The 17,230-nt window shown below is 41.1% G+C and overlaps 1 protein-coding gene across 1 annotated transcript in view; it reads left to right on the top strand.

Annotated features, from left to right (window-relative positions):
• The window catches only part of nell2a (neural EGFL like 2a), a 152,558-nt gene that overhangs the window by 111,557 nt on the left and 23,771 nt on the right, over positions 1-17,230 (top strand). Inside the window, exon 15 of the mRNA XM_041795785.1 lies at positions 152-247. Coding sequence (XP_041651719.1) covers positions 152-247 — 96 coding nt within the window. The remainder of the gene's footprint in view (positions 1-151; positions 248-17,230) is intronic.

The raw sequence follows: 17,230 nt of genomic DNA, 5'->3' as shown, positions 1-17,230 counted from the left end.
ATAATGTCATGAGAGCCCGTAATGAATCACACCACCAAATTAGCTCTTATTCTGTATGCAAATACATATGCTGCCGCTGCTGGTCTAATTACATAGTTAATGCTCGTTAATCTCGCTGAGTAATAGCTCTTCTCTTGTCGTCTTCCTCTAGCTATGTGTGACGGATTGTGCCAGAACGGAGGAACCTGCGTGTCACCTAACAACTGTGTTTGCCAGCAAGGCTTTACTGGGAAGAGGTGCGAGACAGGTAAGAGTTCATTTAGATTCCACGCTTTGTTTTTCTGTCTCAAAAATAGCTCAAGGAGGACGTTTGACTGCAAAGAGGGGTGAGGAATGGGAGGTAGAGCTGAGGAAAGTAGGTGTTTTTAAAGGACAAAACAGAAGAAGTTATCCTGTCATATCTTTACTCTTCTTTAAAAACGCTGATAATTTTCCCTTTGTGTTGTCGTCTTCTCTCTGACCCCGACAGAATCTGTAAATACAGGGGTGTTTTTATTCTCTCCCATCATCCTGCTGCTGTGTCTGACTGTGGGTCCACGCTGCATGCTGAATAATGAGCTTGTACCTCTTCCAGTGGCCCAGTGGAGGATTTGAACTGTAGTTGCAGCAGTATGGGAATTACCTCATATCACAGGCCATATTAATCAGCGTGGCGTTCCTCTACATCGGCTCTGTGCCACATCCAAATTACACCTGCAAAAAAGCTCCTCATGCACACTATCAGATAAACGAGTATTAAGTCGGCCTATGTTTATAGCAGAAAGCATATCGCTGCTTGCTCTCCTGCATGGGAATATGTCAGACACATTGTGCAGATAAGACGAGCAGTTTTGCATCCTATTCAGCGCGTTTCCCCCTGCAGAGCTGGTGATTTAAGGTAACCTAGAGTGACTATAATCCTTGTAGTTGTGCTGGGGATTCACTGTATGTCTAATCTATAGCAGCACACCTCTCTCATAACCTGCTTCAACCTTTTCCTGGAGTGTCCTTCACTAGACAGGCGGCCGAGCTAATAGAAAGTCAAGTCATGACGCTTCTCTCGGTGTGTGCACTCGTGTTTGAGTGAAGCAAACTCAGCCTCTCTGCTTGCTCATTGGTTCGGGTATTGATTGCACATAAAGGGCCTCTTTTTTACGAGGCGTCCTTTTTACTGCCCGTCTTAAAGTAAATGAATTTCCCCTGTGGTGTGGCTCTAAGATGCTGAGGAAGGAGTTGTGTGTAAAGCTACTGGGAATGTGTTAACACACCTCAACTATAATGACTTATCCTCCTCCTCATTTTGCGGCAGAGGAGGTTCTGAGGACCTCGTCCTTTACTAATGGCACGGTCCAGGCAATCACACATTTCATTACCTTCTATAGTGTTTTAGATCCCTGCCTTTCTCCTATTGTCCCCCTCTCTCTAACATCACTCTCTTTTGTGTGTCCCGCACCTCAAAACACATCTTCAGCGAAGTCGATCAGAGGAGGAATCTCAAAGAGAGTGCAGAAGCTTTATCCAAGGTGATACTGTTCATCACCACTAAACTCAAAAGCAGAGATAAATGATTATAAGTTTAGTTAGAGCTAGTTTGATTCACACAGAATTTTCAGGAGCTCAATCAAATGAAGATCTTTGTTCAGCATAATGGGTATGAACCTGCTAAAGAGTTAAAGCACACTGTCTTGTTAAAGTACAAACTTTTTAAAATTCTTTATTATACTGGCAACATGTTGAAAAACTAGAACTGCCACCTGCCGTTTATATTCCTCCACCAGCGCTGTGCTGAATGAAGAAGAGTGGTGAAGTTGTGCCTGTGATCATGTCTATGTTACAAAGTAATCCATGAGAGTAATCCCCAATTTCCCTTCTCTTCTGTACCCAAATGTGTTCTTGAGATGTTATGACCTTAAACCTTAAACTTCAGCCTGTAACCTCCAAATTCTAATTAGACCATCACTCTGTCAGAATGGACATTGTTGCAAAGTTTGAACCTTAAATTGTTCTTTTGTCATCACCCTCACAAGAACGCACATGTTTGAATCCTGCCTAGGTCAGGCCGTCCTCACAAACTGAGTGACCGTGCAAGGTGGAGGCCAGTTAGAGAGGCCACCAAGACACCTATGACAACTCTGAAGGAGTTAAAAGCTTCAGTAGCTGATGGAAGGGACTCTGTGTGCAACAACTGTTGCCCGGGTTCTTCACCAGTCAAAGTAAATGTAAAGTGCCGGGAAAAAGTATTTGCCCCCTTCCTGGTTCCTGAGGGTTTTTTTTTGCATATTTATCACAATTAAATGTATCAGATCATCAAACCAATTTTAATATCTCACAAAGACAACCAAAGTAAATAGAAAATGCAGTTTCTAAATGATGATTTGGCAGCAATAACATAAATCAAGCATTTGTGATAACTGGTGATGAGTCTTTGACATCCCTGTGGAGGAATTTTGTCCTTCTCTTCTTTGCAGAATTGTTTTAACTCAGCTATATTGGAGGGTTTTCTAGCATGAACTGCCTGTTTAAGCTCACTCCTCAGCATCTCAGTTGGATTTAAGTCCGGACTTTGACTTGGCCACTCCAACACCTTAATTTTTTTTTGTTTTGTTTTGTTTTTTTTTTGTTTTGTTTTTTTTTTTTTTGTCTCGTTAAATCACAGAAAATTTTTCAAAAAGTCTTGGGGATCATCAAGATATTTCTTGGAAGATGTGAGACGAGCCTTTGTGTTCTTTTTTGTCAACAGTGGTTTTGGCCTTGGAACTCTCCCAGGGATGCCATTTTTGCCCAGTGTCTTTCTTATGGTTGAGTCATAAACTCTGACCTTAACTGAGGCCAGTGAGGCCTACAGTTCTTCGGATGTCTCTCTGGGTTCTTTTGTGACCTCCTGGATGAGTCGTCGTTGCACTCTTGGAGTCATTTTGGTTGGCTGACCGCTCCAGGGAAGGTTCACCACTTTTCCCAGTTTTCTCCATTTGTGGATAATGGCTCTGACTGTGGTTCCCTGGAGTCCCAAATCTTTAGAAATAACTTTGTAACCTTTTCCAGACTGATAGATTTCAATCACTCTGTTTCTCATTTGTTCTTGAATTCCTTTGGATTGTGGCATGATGTGTTTCTTTTTGAGATCTTGTAGCCTACTTCACTTCATCTGACAGCTTCTATTTAAGTGATTTCTTGATTCAACAAATCTGGTGGTAATCAGGCCTGGGTGTGGCCAGTGAAATTAAGCTCAGCCTTCCAAGAACTGTGGTTAATCACAATTAACTCACGATTTAACAACGGGGGGCAATTACTTTTTCACACAGGGCTAGAAAGAGTTGGATATTTTTCCCCCTTAATATATAAAATCATCATTTAGAAACTGTATTTTCTATTTACTTGGGTTGTCTCTATGAGATATAAAAATTGGTTTGATTATCCGAAACATTTAAGTGAGATAAATATGCAAAAAACTCAGGACTCAGAAAGGGGGCAAACTTTTTCATGGCACTGTAGAAGAAAACTCATATGACTTGACTAGAGTTTGTCAAAAGGAGACCCCATGGTCAAGTGAAAAGAAGTTCTTTGCTCAAAGATCAAACTGGTGCTTTTTGACCATCAGACAAGACATTTGGTCACATCACCACAAACACACCATCCCCACTGAGTAGCACAGTGGTGGCAGCATCATGCTGTGGGGATAGTTCTCAGCAGCCAGCCCTGGAAGGCTTGTAAAGGTAGAGTGTAAAACTGAAGCAGAAAAATATGCAACAATCCTGAAGGGAAATCTTACTCAGTCTGCAAGAGAACTACGGCTTGGGAGAGGATTTTTTTTCCGGTAAGACAATGACCTGAAACATACAGCGAAAACTGTACAGAAATGGTTTAAAGACAAGGTGAATGTTCTGGAGTGGCCGAGTCAAAGCCCAGACCTAAATCTAATAGAGAATTTGTGGCTGGACTTGAAAAGGGCTGCTCACACCTGTTCCCTTTGTAGCCTGACAGAGCTTGAGCAATTTTGCAAAGAAGAATAGAATAGAGTAAAATTGCAGTGTTCAGATGCACAAGCCCTGATGCCACCTAACCACACAGTCATTGCTCTGACCTGCTGAAGTGCATCTTTTAAATACTGACTTGAAGGGGGTGAATATTTATGCAGTCACTGATTTTACATTACATACTTTTATTTAACTGACATTTCTTTGTAGAGACAAGAAAACAACAGGTCTCAGTCACACATGTAGAAATCTTCAGTCACATCAGGCTTTCTTATGGTGGTAGATATAAAAACACAAGTCTGGATCTTCAGGAAGTATGCCTCAGCTTTTTGATAAAGATTTTGGTGGACTTTGATGGACTATCTGGCCATCAATGCCTCTTGCTTTGTGTGACATTCATATCTGATCCAAGAAAAGCTCCATTATTGGTCCAATATCACCTTTGAACATTCATGAAACCTCTGAAAAATTGAAAGGTGTCCAGCCATGCAAATTATTTTTCCTTTGATTGTTGAAGTTGTAGATGTGAACTGTCACCCCAGTTTAACTCAGGGGAATGTTCTCTCTTTTTTTATTCAAAATGCACTGGAAACACAGAATTTTACTTTGCACGTCAAGCCCACAGATGAGACTCTTTTTTTCCTTCTGCTATTTCATCAATGAAGATTAAAGGCAGATCAATCAACAGCAAAAGTAACGTGATAGCCTACCTTGTACCATAAAATAAAAGCTATTTGAACAAAATTTGAGTGGTTAAAAGAATTAAAATGTGATCTGATTCAGACAGGCTCCTAAAAGTGAAATGAAAGGCTTAAAGTTTTAAAGGTGACACATCATACACGTTTTCCACCTTTGAACACGACTCCCCGTGGTGTAAATCAAATGTCTGTGCCCCGCTTTGATCAAAATACAATCAGGATAAAGCACCATAGGAGGTTTTCGACCCTGTTTAAACCTGCTCTAAACGGCCTTTGTCAGATTTGAACTCCTTCTCATGTTTTCTTTAGTATTTTAATAGTTTTGATAATGGTTCAATATCGCTCTAACTCATTGTCATCAATTCAATTGTTGTGAAACCTTAGGCAGGAGAAAGCATATCCTCGCATAAAGACTCAAAACTGAAGACAGCAGATAGCCTGGCTTTTGAAAATGCACCACCATATGACTATATCTTATTTTTTATTACTACATGAGATGGACACTGTTGAATGGTTGCTGGTTATGACTTCCTAAAGTCTTGAAGCGAGGCGAGAGTGCTTGGTTTTTCTGCTGCTTATTTAGCCATGCTAAGCTAACGGTTCTAAGACATCTCTGTGTCTTATCCCTGACGAGACGTCAGAAATTATCAGACTATTCTCACGATTGTGACTTTTTAAGACTATATGCATCAGAAGCAAGATACTTCTCACCTTCCTTAAGTTAAAATGGAGGCAGGTACCTTCAAATTTGAGTATAGGAAACAACGTTTATGAATTCTTAGATGTCTAATGGGCCCTGTGCAAAAATGCACAGTCTCAAAATCTTCTCTAATTTGTCTATATCTCAAGAAATCCCTTTTTTTTCTGTGAAAAGTTAATTTCATTGGTTTCACCAAGATCTCAGCCTATTTTAACTCATCTCTGTAAAACAAAGCAATGTTTCCTAATGTAAGAGATTCAAATGTCTCATTATATTCAGGATTAAAGCCTATCTCATGAAAATGTTTATATTTAGGAAAAAACAACAGTAGATTAGGAATAGGCCAGAATATAATATGCCATTTTGCTATTGCACACATTATAAAGAAAGCTAAGCCCATTTATATGTCTGCAAATATGAGATGAATAGATTGAGACCAAGAGAAAACAGCTTGAAAATACTAATTATTGAGGGCAAACAGTCTGAAATGAGCCTTTATACAACAGTTTAAGTTGTTCTTTTTAAACAGAGGTCAACAGTGTGGTTCTGGACACTTAAATCCCATTCATTCTCTTCAAAGCTGATTTAATTATTAATTAATGTCATATTCATCCAAGGTAGACTCAACACGAGCTGAGTGGGAAATAATTAGATAGCTACTGTAGAGGAAAATAACCTTAGACATTAGTAGGTTCTTTTTTCTTTGTTACTGTAAAGTTGTCATGACAGCGACTTCCCAAGCAGTGTCCACTTTGCATTAAAGTTGAAATAGCTTACCGTATGGCACTTGATGACAACATTCATCAACATTCATAAATGTAAATGGCAGGTGTCATATCAGCCGTATGGATACCTCTCTAACCCCTTAAGCCCTAGCGGGACCAAATTTGTTCCTGCTGGCCTTGATCCAAACAAACTTGCTATGTGCACTCTATTTTTGCACAAAAATAGTCGTGTTACACATCAAATTAAACATAAGAAGCTCAGCTATAAGCCCAAATAAAGCATTTTTACCTACACCACATCCACCTCTAAAAGGACTCAAATCAATGACCACATATCAAAGTGGACGTAGTGCTACGTAGTCAGACACTTCTGCCCCCTACGGGATGGTACCTGGTACTACAGACACAAATGTGGTCTCATTTGAAAGCACAGCCTCTACTGAAAATTCTAGTCATGTTTGTGCAGTTTCCATTTGTTTCAACAGTTTATTTTAGTTTTCTGCACTTTATTTTGGTTTGTTTTTTTGTTCCATTGAAAATAAATCTGCTCCTCTTGGTGTCAAACTGTAGTTCCTTTTTAAGACTTCCTCTGAAAGGGAACTTTAAGGAGGTCTGGGTGATTTGAGGGGGGAAAAATAGAATTCCATGATGCAGTGACCACCTATAATGGCATATGAGTAAAAATAACATTTAATACCTGTGATTTTTCAAATCCCAGAGATAGTGCCATATTGGGTCAAATTGTGCCCAATTTGGCACAAGAGGGGTGACGCCTGGATGTTTTTTTTTACTAAAATCTCTCTTATTTTGTCCTGATAACCCTCTAGTGGCATGAAATTTGAAAGAGGTAATGTCAAAATGTGGTGCTTTGGCCTACTGGAGATTTCTGGACTTCAACTGCATTATTTCTATGAGATACATATGCTAAAATTGCAAAAAAAAATTAGGCAAAAATGAAATTTTTCGTTTGCCAACTTGATTCTCTCTGATCCAGTAACATATATACACATATTTACATCTCTGAATTAATTTCACAAGTGCCCTCTTCATAATGGTACCTTCATCATTCAAATAGACCTTGTAGTTACAGAGTTATACTCATTTAAAGATGGGCTGGAAATTTCGAGCAGTAGCCTAATAAAAGAGGCTCGGGCTTAACAGGTTAAATAAGGTGTTACTGAAAGTGTTAAATATTTTATAATATGACAGAGCTGCAGCAAGTCTTGAAAACCTGCGGCAAGGTGGGTCCTGACTGACAAGAACAAAGAGTCAACCTCATAGCAAGCAGAGGTGGAAAAGTACACAACTATTGTACTCAGGTAAAAGTACAGTTACTCTGGTGAAAATTTACTCAAAAAAAGTAGAAGTACTGTTTATAAATCTACTCAAATAACAGTAAAAAGCATTCCAAAAAAGCTTAGGCCAGTCGCAGCTACTATTGAGTTTAGTGTGGAGCTGCATCACTGGGGATTTTAGTTCTCTATCTCCTCAAAATGCTGCATGTTTACATCACATGACAAGCACAGAACAATTAAGATTTTAAAGTCAAAATGCAGGGTTTTTCAAGATAGACTTTCATGAGTGTTTGACATCAGGTGAAAGCTGATTTAGCTTTCTATTAAAGCTGCAAGATTCCCAGTTTTGCCTTTGCTATTGCCAGCTCTATCCTGAATCAGGACTGTGCTCCAGGATCCACCTGTAGGCTCCCACTGGGGGATTCAAGATTCTGTCTCGTCACTCTTTAGGTTCTGCATATAGAATAAATCTACAAGGATTAATGAGGTTTGAGCCCAACACAAACTATGTTCTGCTGCTGCGATAAATGTTTAAACCATACCAACATGAGTTGTCTGACTGAAATACAGTTGTCTAATTCTAAATCAAACCCAGACAAGAGTAGGAGGATGAATGATTGGTGGCTCAGGGATCAGTCTGTTTTTTTTTTTCTGCTCATCATTCAGGCTGATTAGAATTCAACGTTCTGGGACGTGAAAAACAAACAAGCGCTCACATGCACGCGCAATCCCTCGCACAATTTGTGCCTCAGGCGACAAGACGCTGTCACCACAGCTGCCGCTTCAGCGTGCATGTCTATCTCTCTCCCTCCCTCCCACAATCTGACTCCTTCATCCCAATCTTGTCAAAGTCAGCCTCATGACAGCTACAGTCCTCGTGTAGTTGCGGTTTTATAGTCCACAACCAGCGTCAGGGCCCCCTGCTACAAGGCTAAAGCCTCTGGCGCTGTTTAGAGACTTCAGCAGTCATTCAGAGGGAAAAGGAGGGGGTCCTTCTCTCTGTCTCCCTCGCAGCATGACAGGAGCTCCCAGTGAGGGAAGCGTCTGCTGGAGGAGCTCACAGAGATGTATGGAGGTTAATCTAGTGTTGGATATGCAGCCCTGCTGGTGGGCAGAAGGAGGGAGGTGTGGGAGCAGTAGTTTGGGGAGAAAGAGATGGAGATGTACGAGGGAGAGTGACAGATGCAAAACTCTCGGTGGGAAAGGAAGGAGAGGTAAGGGTGGAGGGGAAGTGGGGGGGTGAGAGGAGGTGAAGCGGAAAAGGGAGATACAGAGATGTTGGGAGTAACTGACAGATGCAGCGATGGGATGGGAGACGAGCGGAGAGGGATGGGTGGTTAGGGGGCTGGGGTTAGTGAGTTTTCTCCACATTTGGATGCGGAATCGGGCCGTCGGAGAAGAGGAGGAGGAGGAGGAGAGGCAGAGCTAGGTGGATGAACATGGAAAAGCTTTCACTAAGTCTGGAGCACCCCCTCCTTCAACACATACACACAAATCCGCAGAACCCTGTGAGCTTTTAGAGGCCTCCCCAGGGACTCCGGCACTTCTGCTGCTGCATCGGCAGACTGACGGCCCGTCATGAGACGCCGAACAGGGGCTCTTCAAGGCAGCATGGATAAACATACACACCTATGAGCATTCATACACACATGAGAAAGTACTTCGCCAACCTGCGACCACTTTTCATATATTCTTCTGCAATGTAAAATGGATAGCATTGTGCTCACACCCTTACATGGTTGTGTAATACTAGGGTTTCTGCTTGTATTGTGATCTTTTTTGTGGCTTTTTTATGTGCATGTGCTCGGTGGCCTGTCATTACCATTCAGGGGGGAATGGATGGGGAGGGACATGGGACGCACAGTGCTGACAGACGGACACCAGCCAGCGGAGAACTCTGACACATCATGAATTATGCAGGATACAGCTGCAGCAGGGCACATTCGCTTCAGTCATGGATATAAATGTACGCAGGGCCGGCCATGTAATATGCGCCCCGAACACGCCGCACAGTCAACAAGGGAGCCCCGGGCTAGCGCTATGTGGCTAGGCTGAGAGATGCTGGGTTTATTTTTCAGCAAAATGGATGCTTGTTTTCTTCTTCGGTTGGGAAAATGTGGAATAAAAATGGTGCCATTAAGTCATTCTCCTAATATAGCCGTTAAAGTCGTGTGTTTTTCCCTACAAGAGCTTCATAGACCGAGTGAGGTCATTGCCTGGTGTGATTGATCGCTGAATGTCTGATGCGGAAAAATCAACACACATTGTGTCTCATTGAAATTTCAGCCGCTGTCCAATTTGATCCTGAGTGCATTTAGTTTGAGCTGCAGGCAGAGAAGAAAGGTTGCCCTGCTGTAATGCCCCAGGCCTTGTTTCCCAATATAGATTTTTTTTTCCAAGGCTGTTTTCTGAGAGCATTTCTGCGGGCATCTGTTAAAATTTTACATGCATTTCCGAGGACAGCACTTAAGAGCAAATACAAAAGCAGAGCTCTGAAACGCCGGCTGTCCATCGTGTATGAGACAAGTTAATATATCGTCAAGCAAGCTATTATTGTTATAAAAGATACATTAAGGCCAAGCTTTAATGAAAAATAAAAGCAAGACAAACTTGGAAAACATTGAGTGCATTTTAAAAATGTAGCCCTACTTAAAGTCCATAATAAGCACTCCCTGCCTGCAGTGTTTTATATGATAAATATTACTGAGTGAAGATATAAGAAAGCAAACCTGCCGCGCAAAACAAATTAGCCGCCAGACGTTGTACTTAAGCCCAACTCCAGCTCCAAATTATGGTGATAAATAACTAAAACACACAGGTGACTAAAAGCACTTGAATAAAAAAGAGAAGAGATATTGAAAGAGAAAACAAAAGATTAGAAAAACTTCTGTGACATTAATTTAATATTGAAGGCTTAGGCTGAGGCACATAAAAGCAAAATCCCCATCACTTCAAGGGTGTTTTGCAAAATAAGGACAACATTTAAAATCCTGCAGCTTACACCTCTGTCCATCAAAATGTGGTTTGTCATTGTGAAGGTTGTTGAAGTCGCAGCTGTGGGAGTCAGTGATGAGGAGAGTGGCATTGAAACTTTTCAGATCATGCACAATTCATACGTATTTGAGGCTAATCGTTGGTTTTATAACATTTCCGTAACAATGGATTACAGAAACGCTTCAAATCTTTGGTAATTTCCACTTCTACTACTCTAACCTCTCAGTTTTTTTAAAATATATTTTAGATTAGAGGATCTTTGCTCATAATGCATGGGATACCAATTTCTACAAATCAATGACAAAGAAGTCTTGACAAATGTGAAAAGTAAGACACCCCTCCCCCCGACACACACACACACGCACACACCCACACCCCCCACACACACACACACACAAAACTTGGTCACAATTCACCCTGCTTGTTTAGGAAAACTGGGTGCACCTGAGATTGGCCAGCTAAGAGCTGTTGGTGATCTGTGCATGGAGGAGATACAGTGAGGAAGTTGTTGCTCACTTCAGATGGGTTGTGTGTGCCAGAGGGTCAACGCCATCATTTGGCTCTCTCCTTGTGTTTGAGTTAAAAAATAAAATATGTTTGAGTGCCTTTGTGTGTGAGGGAGAGATTCAAAAATATTTTATTTTACCTGCCCCTTAATCTAATGACTCCCACCTGTCCTTAGTTTGGGTCAAAATTTTAAGTCCATCTATCATTTTGATGGGGGCGGAGTCAGACAACTTAGTAACATTTAAAGCCACAGACACAGAAATAGCTTGTTTTTAGCAGGGCTGAAACAGAGGAGTTTTTAGACCCCTGAGACCAATGTAAACTTGTCTTAAAGGGGTAAAATATGTGACCTTTAAGATTAAATATTTTTTCATGATTATTCCCACTGCAAATGAGGACTTACAAAATCTTTCACCATTGATATATTAAGATTAACAAGGGAGAATGCCACTGAAAATGACCGTTATACTAAGAAGCTGAGAGCACTTCATTGCATTTTCTTAACTCTTAGACATTTGGTTTCATCAACTCTCGATTGAGAGGACACCCTGCCCATTTGAGGACAACCCTGAAGGACAATTAATTATGTGTAGTTTAATGAAACAGCAACCTAGAGACACTTTGAGGGTGCTTATTAGGGTACTGAGCAAAATTGGTCCTCACAGAGGGAGCCTAAGAGGGAACTTTGATTTTTTTCTCTTTTGATAGCACTAAAGGGGGACTTTGTCAATTTTGTCCTCATAGAGGACTTTGTCAACTTTTGTCAATAAACAGGGCTATAAAGATGGCCCTTTGCCAAATTTTGTCTAGTCAGGTCAAATTTTCTCTTTCGAGGGCACTACATAGGGCCCTCAGACTTCACATTTTTATCAATCTTATAAGTTTCTAGTATGCAACACTGTGTAACATGAATCTCATACAACATCATGTTTGGGGTGTGCAGGCTGTACGATGACAACTCCCACATAACGCCACTGAATTGTAGGTAAGACATACGCTGATATGCAAGAAATAAACATCATCAGTGTGTGTCATCCACACACTGGAATCCAATAAACTTTTGCATTTTGGCATTGTCTCCAATCTAATGCTAGCCTTTTTATTATCTCCAGTGTCGCATTTATCGTTATGTCATTTCTTAATACATTCCCTTTGGTTGGTTATTGGACGTACGTCGTAGTAGCAGTCGCGTCATGAGATGGTCATCCTAAATTTCTGACACTGTCAGAATGTTATCCCAGGCTATCTTCGGTTGAAAGACCATGACAATGGCCGTATGTTAACCTGTCTCACAGTGTGATGTAGGATGACCGTTTTAGAGCCACGACCAATTATTGGTCATCTTTTATCTGGGACAGCCCAAATCACACCGTGCCTCCCAGGCTCAACACAGCTAACATAGCTAAGGCTATGAGTTAGTTACATAAGCTACATAGTTAACATAGCTATATAGCTAAGTTGGCTAATGTTAAAGCTAATGCAACTACATTAGCTACATAAGCATATGCTAGAGTTGCTAAAGCTAACCTGTTTTAGAAGTAGTCATATAAACAGTGGCTTGCTTTAGCTACATTGGCTTACATTAACTACGTAGCTCACGTAGCTTTGTTTGCTTTATCTAAACTAAAAGAGTTAAAACAAGCAACAATTTGCATGACTACTTCTAAAACAGTTCTGTACATGATTTAATCATGGAGTAGAGGTCTGACTTTTTTCTGTTTTATTTATGAAATGTTGCTTAGTCTTTAATATTTGCAGTGCAGTTATTTTATGAATGTAAATAACGTTTGATTTGATAAAACTAAAACTGGAAATACATTGCACAGGCAAATTACATCACTTCTCTGACAGAGGTGGCGTCTCACAGTAAAGGTGTCTGAGATCTGTGGTCTGCAACCAGACCTTTCTCGAAGACTCTGTTTGTAAATGTCAACATTAAACTGACTGATACACTCTGACTCCTGATAGGCTGTCTGTATCTGTTTTAGCTACAATATTTGCTGATGACTGTTGATTGTCAACATTGCCAATATTGGCCATTATCATTGTTCAACCAATGAATTTGTGTTTTTATTCCCATCATTCCTCCATAAGTCAGTGCACTACTTTGTTCAACTCTTTCAGAAAATCGTGATCCCACTCTGATCAGAAAGATTTCTATAGTAATGATGCTTCTGGGAAAAAAACCTCAGAAATAGAAGAGCAAAGCTCCTCTCTGTGAAATAATTGGTTACACCATCTGTAAGCGTCCCCTCCTATTTAGCCTCAGATGTATGTTTATTGACTGAATAGCTGAACTGCTGCTATGAGATGAATGAGGAAGTCATCTTTGTATTTTCTTTATTTTCAGCTCATTATCTCTGTCAAAGCTCTTCTTAGCTTGTTAGGATGCCAGGCCAGCAGTTAAAATTTTCCGTCACTAAGCTGTCACTTCTGTAACTAATGGCCGTCTCTACTGTCCTTGGCCGGCCTCCCGCGAGCCCCTCAAAGGACGCTGTGGGCTCCTCTAGGGAGAAGAGCATTTGATCAGATGCTGTGGATGGACACCTCTCCTTTTCATCTTTCATTTCATGTGCCGCCCCGTGTCCTCGCAAACACTTTCAATCCATGGCACTGAATCACACCGTGGCTTTTTTAGCATCCACGCTGTTCTTTGAGGACAAGGAGAAAGATAAAAGATTTCTCTATGTGAGGTGTTAATGATGCTATTCAGATTTGTGACTCCTACACACTCTTGGAGGCTTCTGTTCAAGATCAGCATCGGAGAGCCCTGGTGCATTACACCTACACTGTAAATTGATGTTTTATTAGGAGAAAAGACTCATTTCCTCAAATCGTGATCATTTAACCAGCGCATTTCTTCTTCTGAAGTGATGCTCTCATAAAAAGAAGTGATCTGAAGAGGAAGAACGTTGTGTTTATCTGAGCGAGACGGCGCCTTTTCATCAGAGTTTCCATACTCTCTGTTTGGGGAATGAAATATTCAATGCATTTTTTACATTTTCCAAAGGAGGAGGATGATAATAAATGAAGGAGGAGAAAAACAAGACTTGAACAAAACATTTCAGAAAAAGATTGCTGAGAAGAGAAGAAAATAGAAGTTATTTTACTGCGGCTGAAGAAGAGAAGAACAAGAAGAAGATGAGGATGGCCAGTGAGTTCATTATGAGGGAACTAAAAAGTCGACAAGAGGAGTGTGACGCCCTGAGGTCACACTGGGTTATTGACAAGGACAGGAAGTCGAACAGGGCCAGACAAACAATTTGTTCCCTCAGACCTCATTTACATTGATTGGAAACTTGTCAGAGTTTTAGACACCAACACAGACAAAACAAAAATGTTCCCCAAAACAAAAACAGACAGCCAAGTAAAGCCTGGCACACACTAAAAGACTTTAAAAACAGAGTTAATTTTAACACTTGAACCACTGTGGATCACTGTCTACCCAAACCAGCCAGTGGGTAAAATTTACCCAGGATTAAGGAGCACTGAGTTTCACAATGAGCACTGATCACCTTATAATAGTAGGTTAAAAGCCAATCTAACACATCTACAACTTTCAGCAAAGCCAATGGCGCCCTTGTTGTCTCTTTTTGGGTACTCTAACTTTGGCAGTGGGCCACAGTCTCTCAAAATAAACATGGGTAACACTTTATCTGAAAAGGTATGTATAAGACTGACATGACACTGTCATAATCACAACATCACACCTGTCATTTACTTGAAGGAGGCTTTATGAATGTTTCTGAATGCTGTCATTCAATGTCATTCAGTCAATGCAATAAGTTAAGAGAATACCCACTACACCATTGGACATCCCAAATCAAGGCAGGAAGTTTTCAGTGTACATGCACTCTGCTGGTTGATCTGCACTGAGGATATCTCTGCACTCTAGCTTTCAATCTACCTTGACCAGTCTCCCAGTCCCTGCTGCTGAAAAGCACTTCCACAGTATGATGCTGCCACCGCCATACTTCACTGTTGGGATAGTATGGGCAGGTGATGTGTCCTCTAGACGTAGCGTTTAGAACTGAGGCTAGACAGTTCAATCGTGGTTTCATCAAACTTCCATTAGTAGCCCAGGTTTCCATCGTCCTACCTTAAAATGGGACAGCTGTCAAAAAGAAATGGGCCTTTTTATATTTTGAAGCAACTATCATACAAAGAAAGAATGGGAAAGAGTAGAAAATTCCAGCTTTACACCAGAGAGTGTAAAGTGTGTGAAAGATAGCCCTGTTAATATAATGTCTTAATAGTAGAGCCCTCTTAACATACACATATGCTGTCTGTAACCCTTAGCTATTTGCTTGTAAATGTTCTTTATCATCCTGTTAATGAAGAAACAGAAAGGACAATCCAGGTGTAATTTCACAGCAGTCTCTAGCTGATGTTGCTGCTCTGCTGTCGTGTAATTTTAAACAGTCAGGACCACAGCGTGCGTAACATCCATAACAATGCTTGGCAAAGGGAAAAACATCACAACCCCATCACAGCTGAAGGCTCCCCAGGGCGCCTCCCACCCGACACTCAGGCACAGGTAGTGAATATTTAAAACCATATTAATATTTCCCAGCCCCCTTTGACAGCTCCCATGATGCACTGGTGCGGCTCTTTCTCTCTCCCTCCTTTGCTGCACAATCTACCCACAAGGCCCGGGGGCCTGTGACTGTTAAGCTCAAGCGGCTTGTTTAAGCACAGTGATTATGTATTCATTATTTATTTAGAGACGGCCTTACAAAGCACTCACTCCATCACCCGTAATTAGTGTGTCTTAATTAGGCCCTGCTAATGGCCAGAGCCGACGTTTAGCCGAGCACAACCTGCTGCGGCTACCTAAATGACACATCTCCCAGGGATAGCACCGCTGCTGGGGCTGCGCCGCTGGAAAGGCCAAAAGAAATGAAATGGCGTGTTTTTCTCTGCTGCAGAATACAGATTTGCTTGAGGAACGGGGTGTCTTCTCCTCCCTTTTAGAAAAAGGGAGAATCCAAAAGTGGAAAATTGATGTTTTATATTGTTTCTGTTTTGAAGAGGAACCACATGTCTGAGTGTTTAGCAGTCCAGGAGCTGTTGTCTCCTTGTTTGTGGTGAAATGTTTTGGACTTTGAGACTACAAAACACTATTTGTAAAATCCAGTACAAGTCCCAGCTGTGTTATTGACTCACAGCGATACAACCACTCAGAAACCTGATTCGAGACACAAAGAGGTCCACAGAGACTTAGAATCGTGCCATGTTAGCTTCTGGGCTAATGTCTCCTTCAATAATGGACACATTTTGTGTTGTCCCTTTCTGGCTGACTGAGCAACAAAACAGCTCCCATCAGTTTGAAAATTCACTGCTAACATAATTGTGCAGACTTCCCAGCAAATACAGAATAGGCAGGAAGTCATGAAAAGCATTTGACTGCAAATGTCAATTCTGCAATTAAAAGTATGGAACAGAACACATTTAATGCTTGTTTTGTGTACAAATTCAAAAATTGGTAATGACCATTTAAAAACAAAAATAAAACATTCAAACAAGATAGAAAATTCAAGCCATTAAACACTGAAACACTGCAAATAGGATGTAGAACAGAGCTACAGAGCTACATACAAGGAGAGAAAATGGCACAGTATAAACATACTGTGGTACAAGCTAATTGATAAGATGAATATATATCTGATATAAAAAGTACTGTGCAGAACTTTTAGGCAAGTTTGGGCAAAAAATTCAGACTGAAGTAAGGCGTAAATGTGGCGAGTAAGCCGCCTCAGGGCACCATCGGGCAGGTAGAAGGATTGACACAACCCCTGTCGTGCTCTGGATGTCCGTGCATATTACCAGGGGCATGTGAAAATAATCTTTGGAAAAATAACAAAGTCCACACCTTTTAGGTGGAGTAGGGGGTGGATGTGGCGAGTAAGAGTGGTAGGTGTTAGGTTTGCCATGATGGCTGTGCTCGATGGTTGTGTTGTCGATGTCCCAAGGGCCCAAAAACCACTGGCAGTCTCCAGATAGATTACCAGGGTTGAAAAGGTCTGGACAAAGCCTGGCTTTGGCTACCAGGTGACACACATGTGTGTCGACCTTGACTCTGCCTCTTGCTTTAGCCTTGGGTTTTGGCACACTGGATCCCTTGATGAATCCTTAGTGTCCTACATGCCACATGACCGTATAGAAGTATAAGGTGTATTATAAACACACTTTTCCAAAAGAGAGGGTTAAGACTAGTGCTGTACTATTTGGTAATAATATGCAATTGTACCTATACTGTGGACAGTATTGCAATTTGGATTTGTTGTTGTGGATTGGAGGATTTTATTTTCTTTTGTCTTTGTCTTTTTGCAACCTCCATTCAGGCTTTCATGTATTT

This window comes from Cheilinus undulatus, linkage group 9 (genome assembly GCF_018320785.1).
Source record: "Cheilinus undulatus linkage group 9, ASM1832078v1, whole genome shotgun sequence".
Lineage (NCBI taxonomy): Eukaryota > Metazoa > Chordata > Actinopteri > Labriformes > Labridae > Cheilinus > Cheilinus undulatus.
The sequence above is the reverse complement of the archived record's forward strand: the minus strand, read 5'-3'. Positions and strand labels throughout refer to the sequence as shown.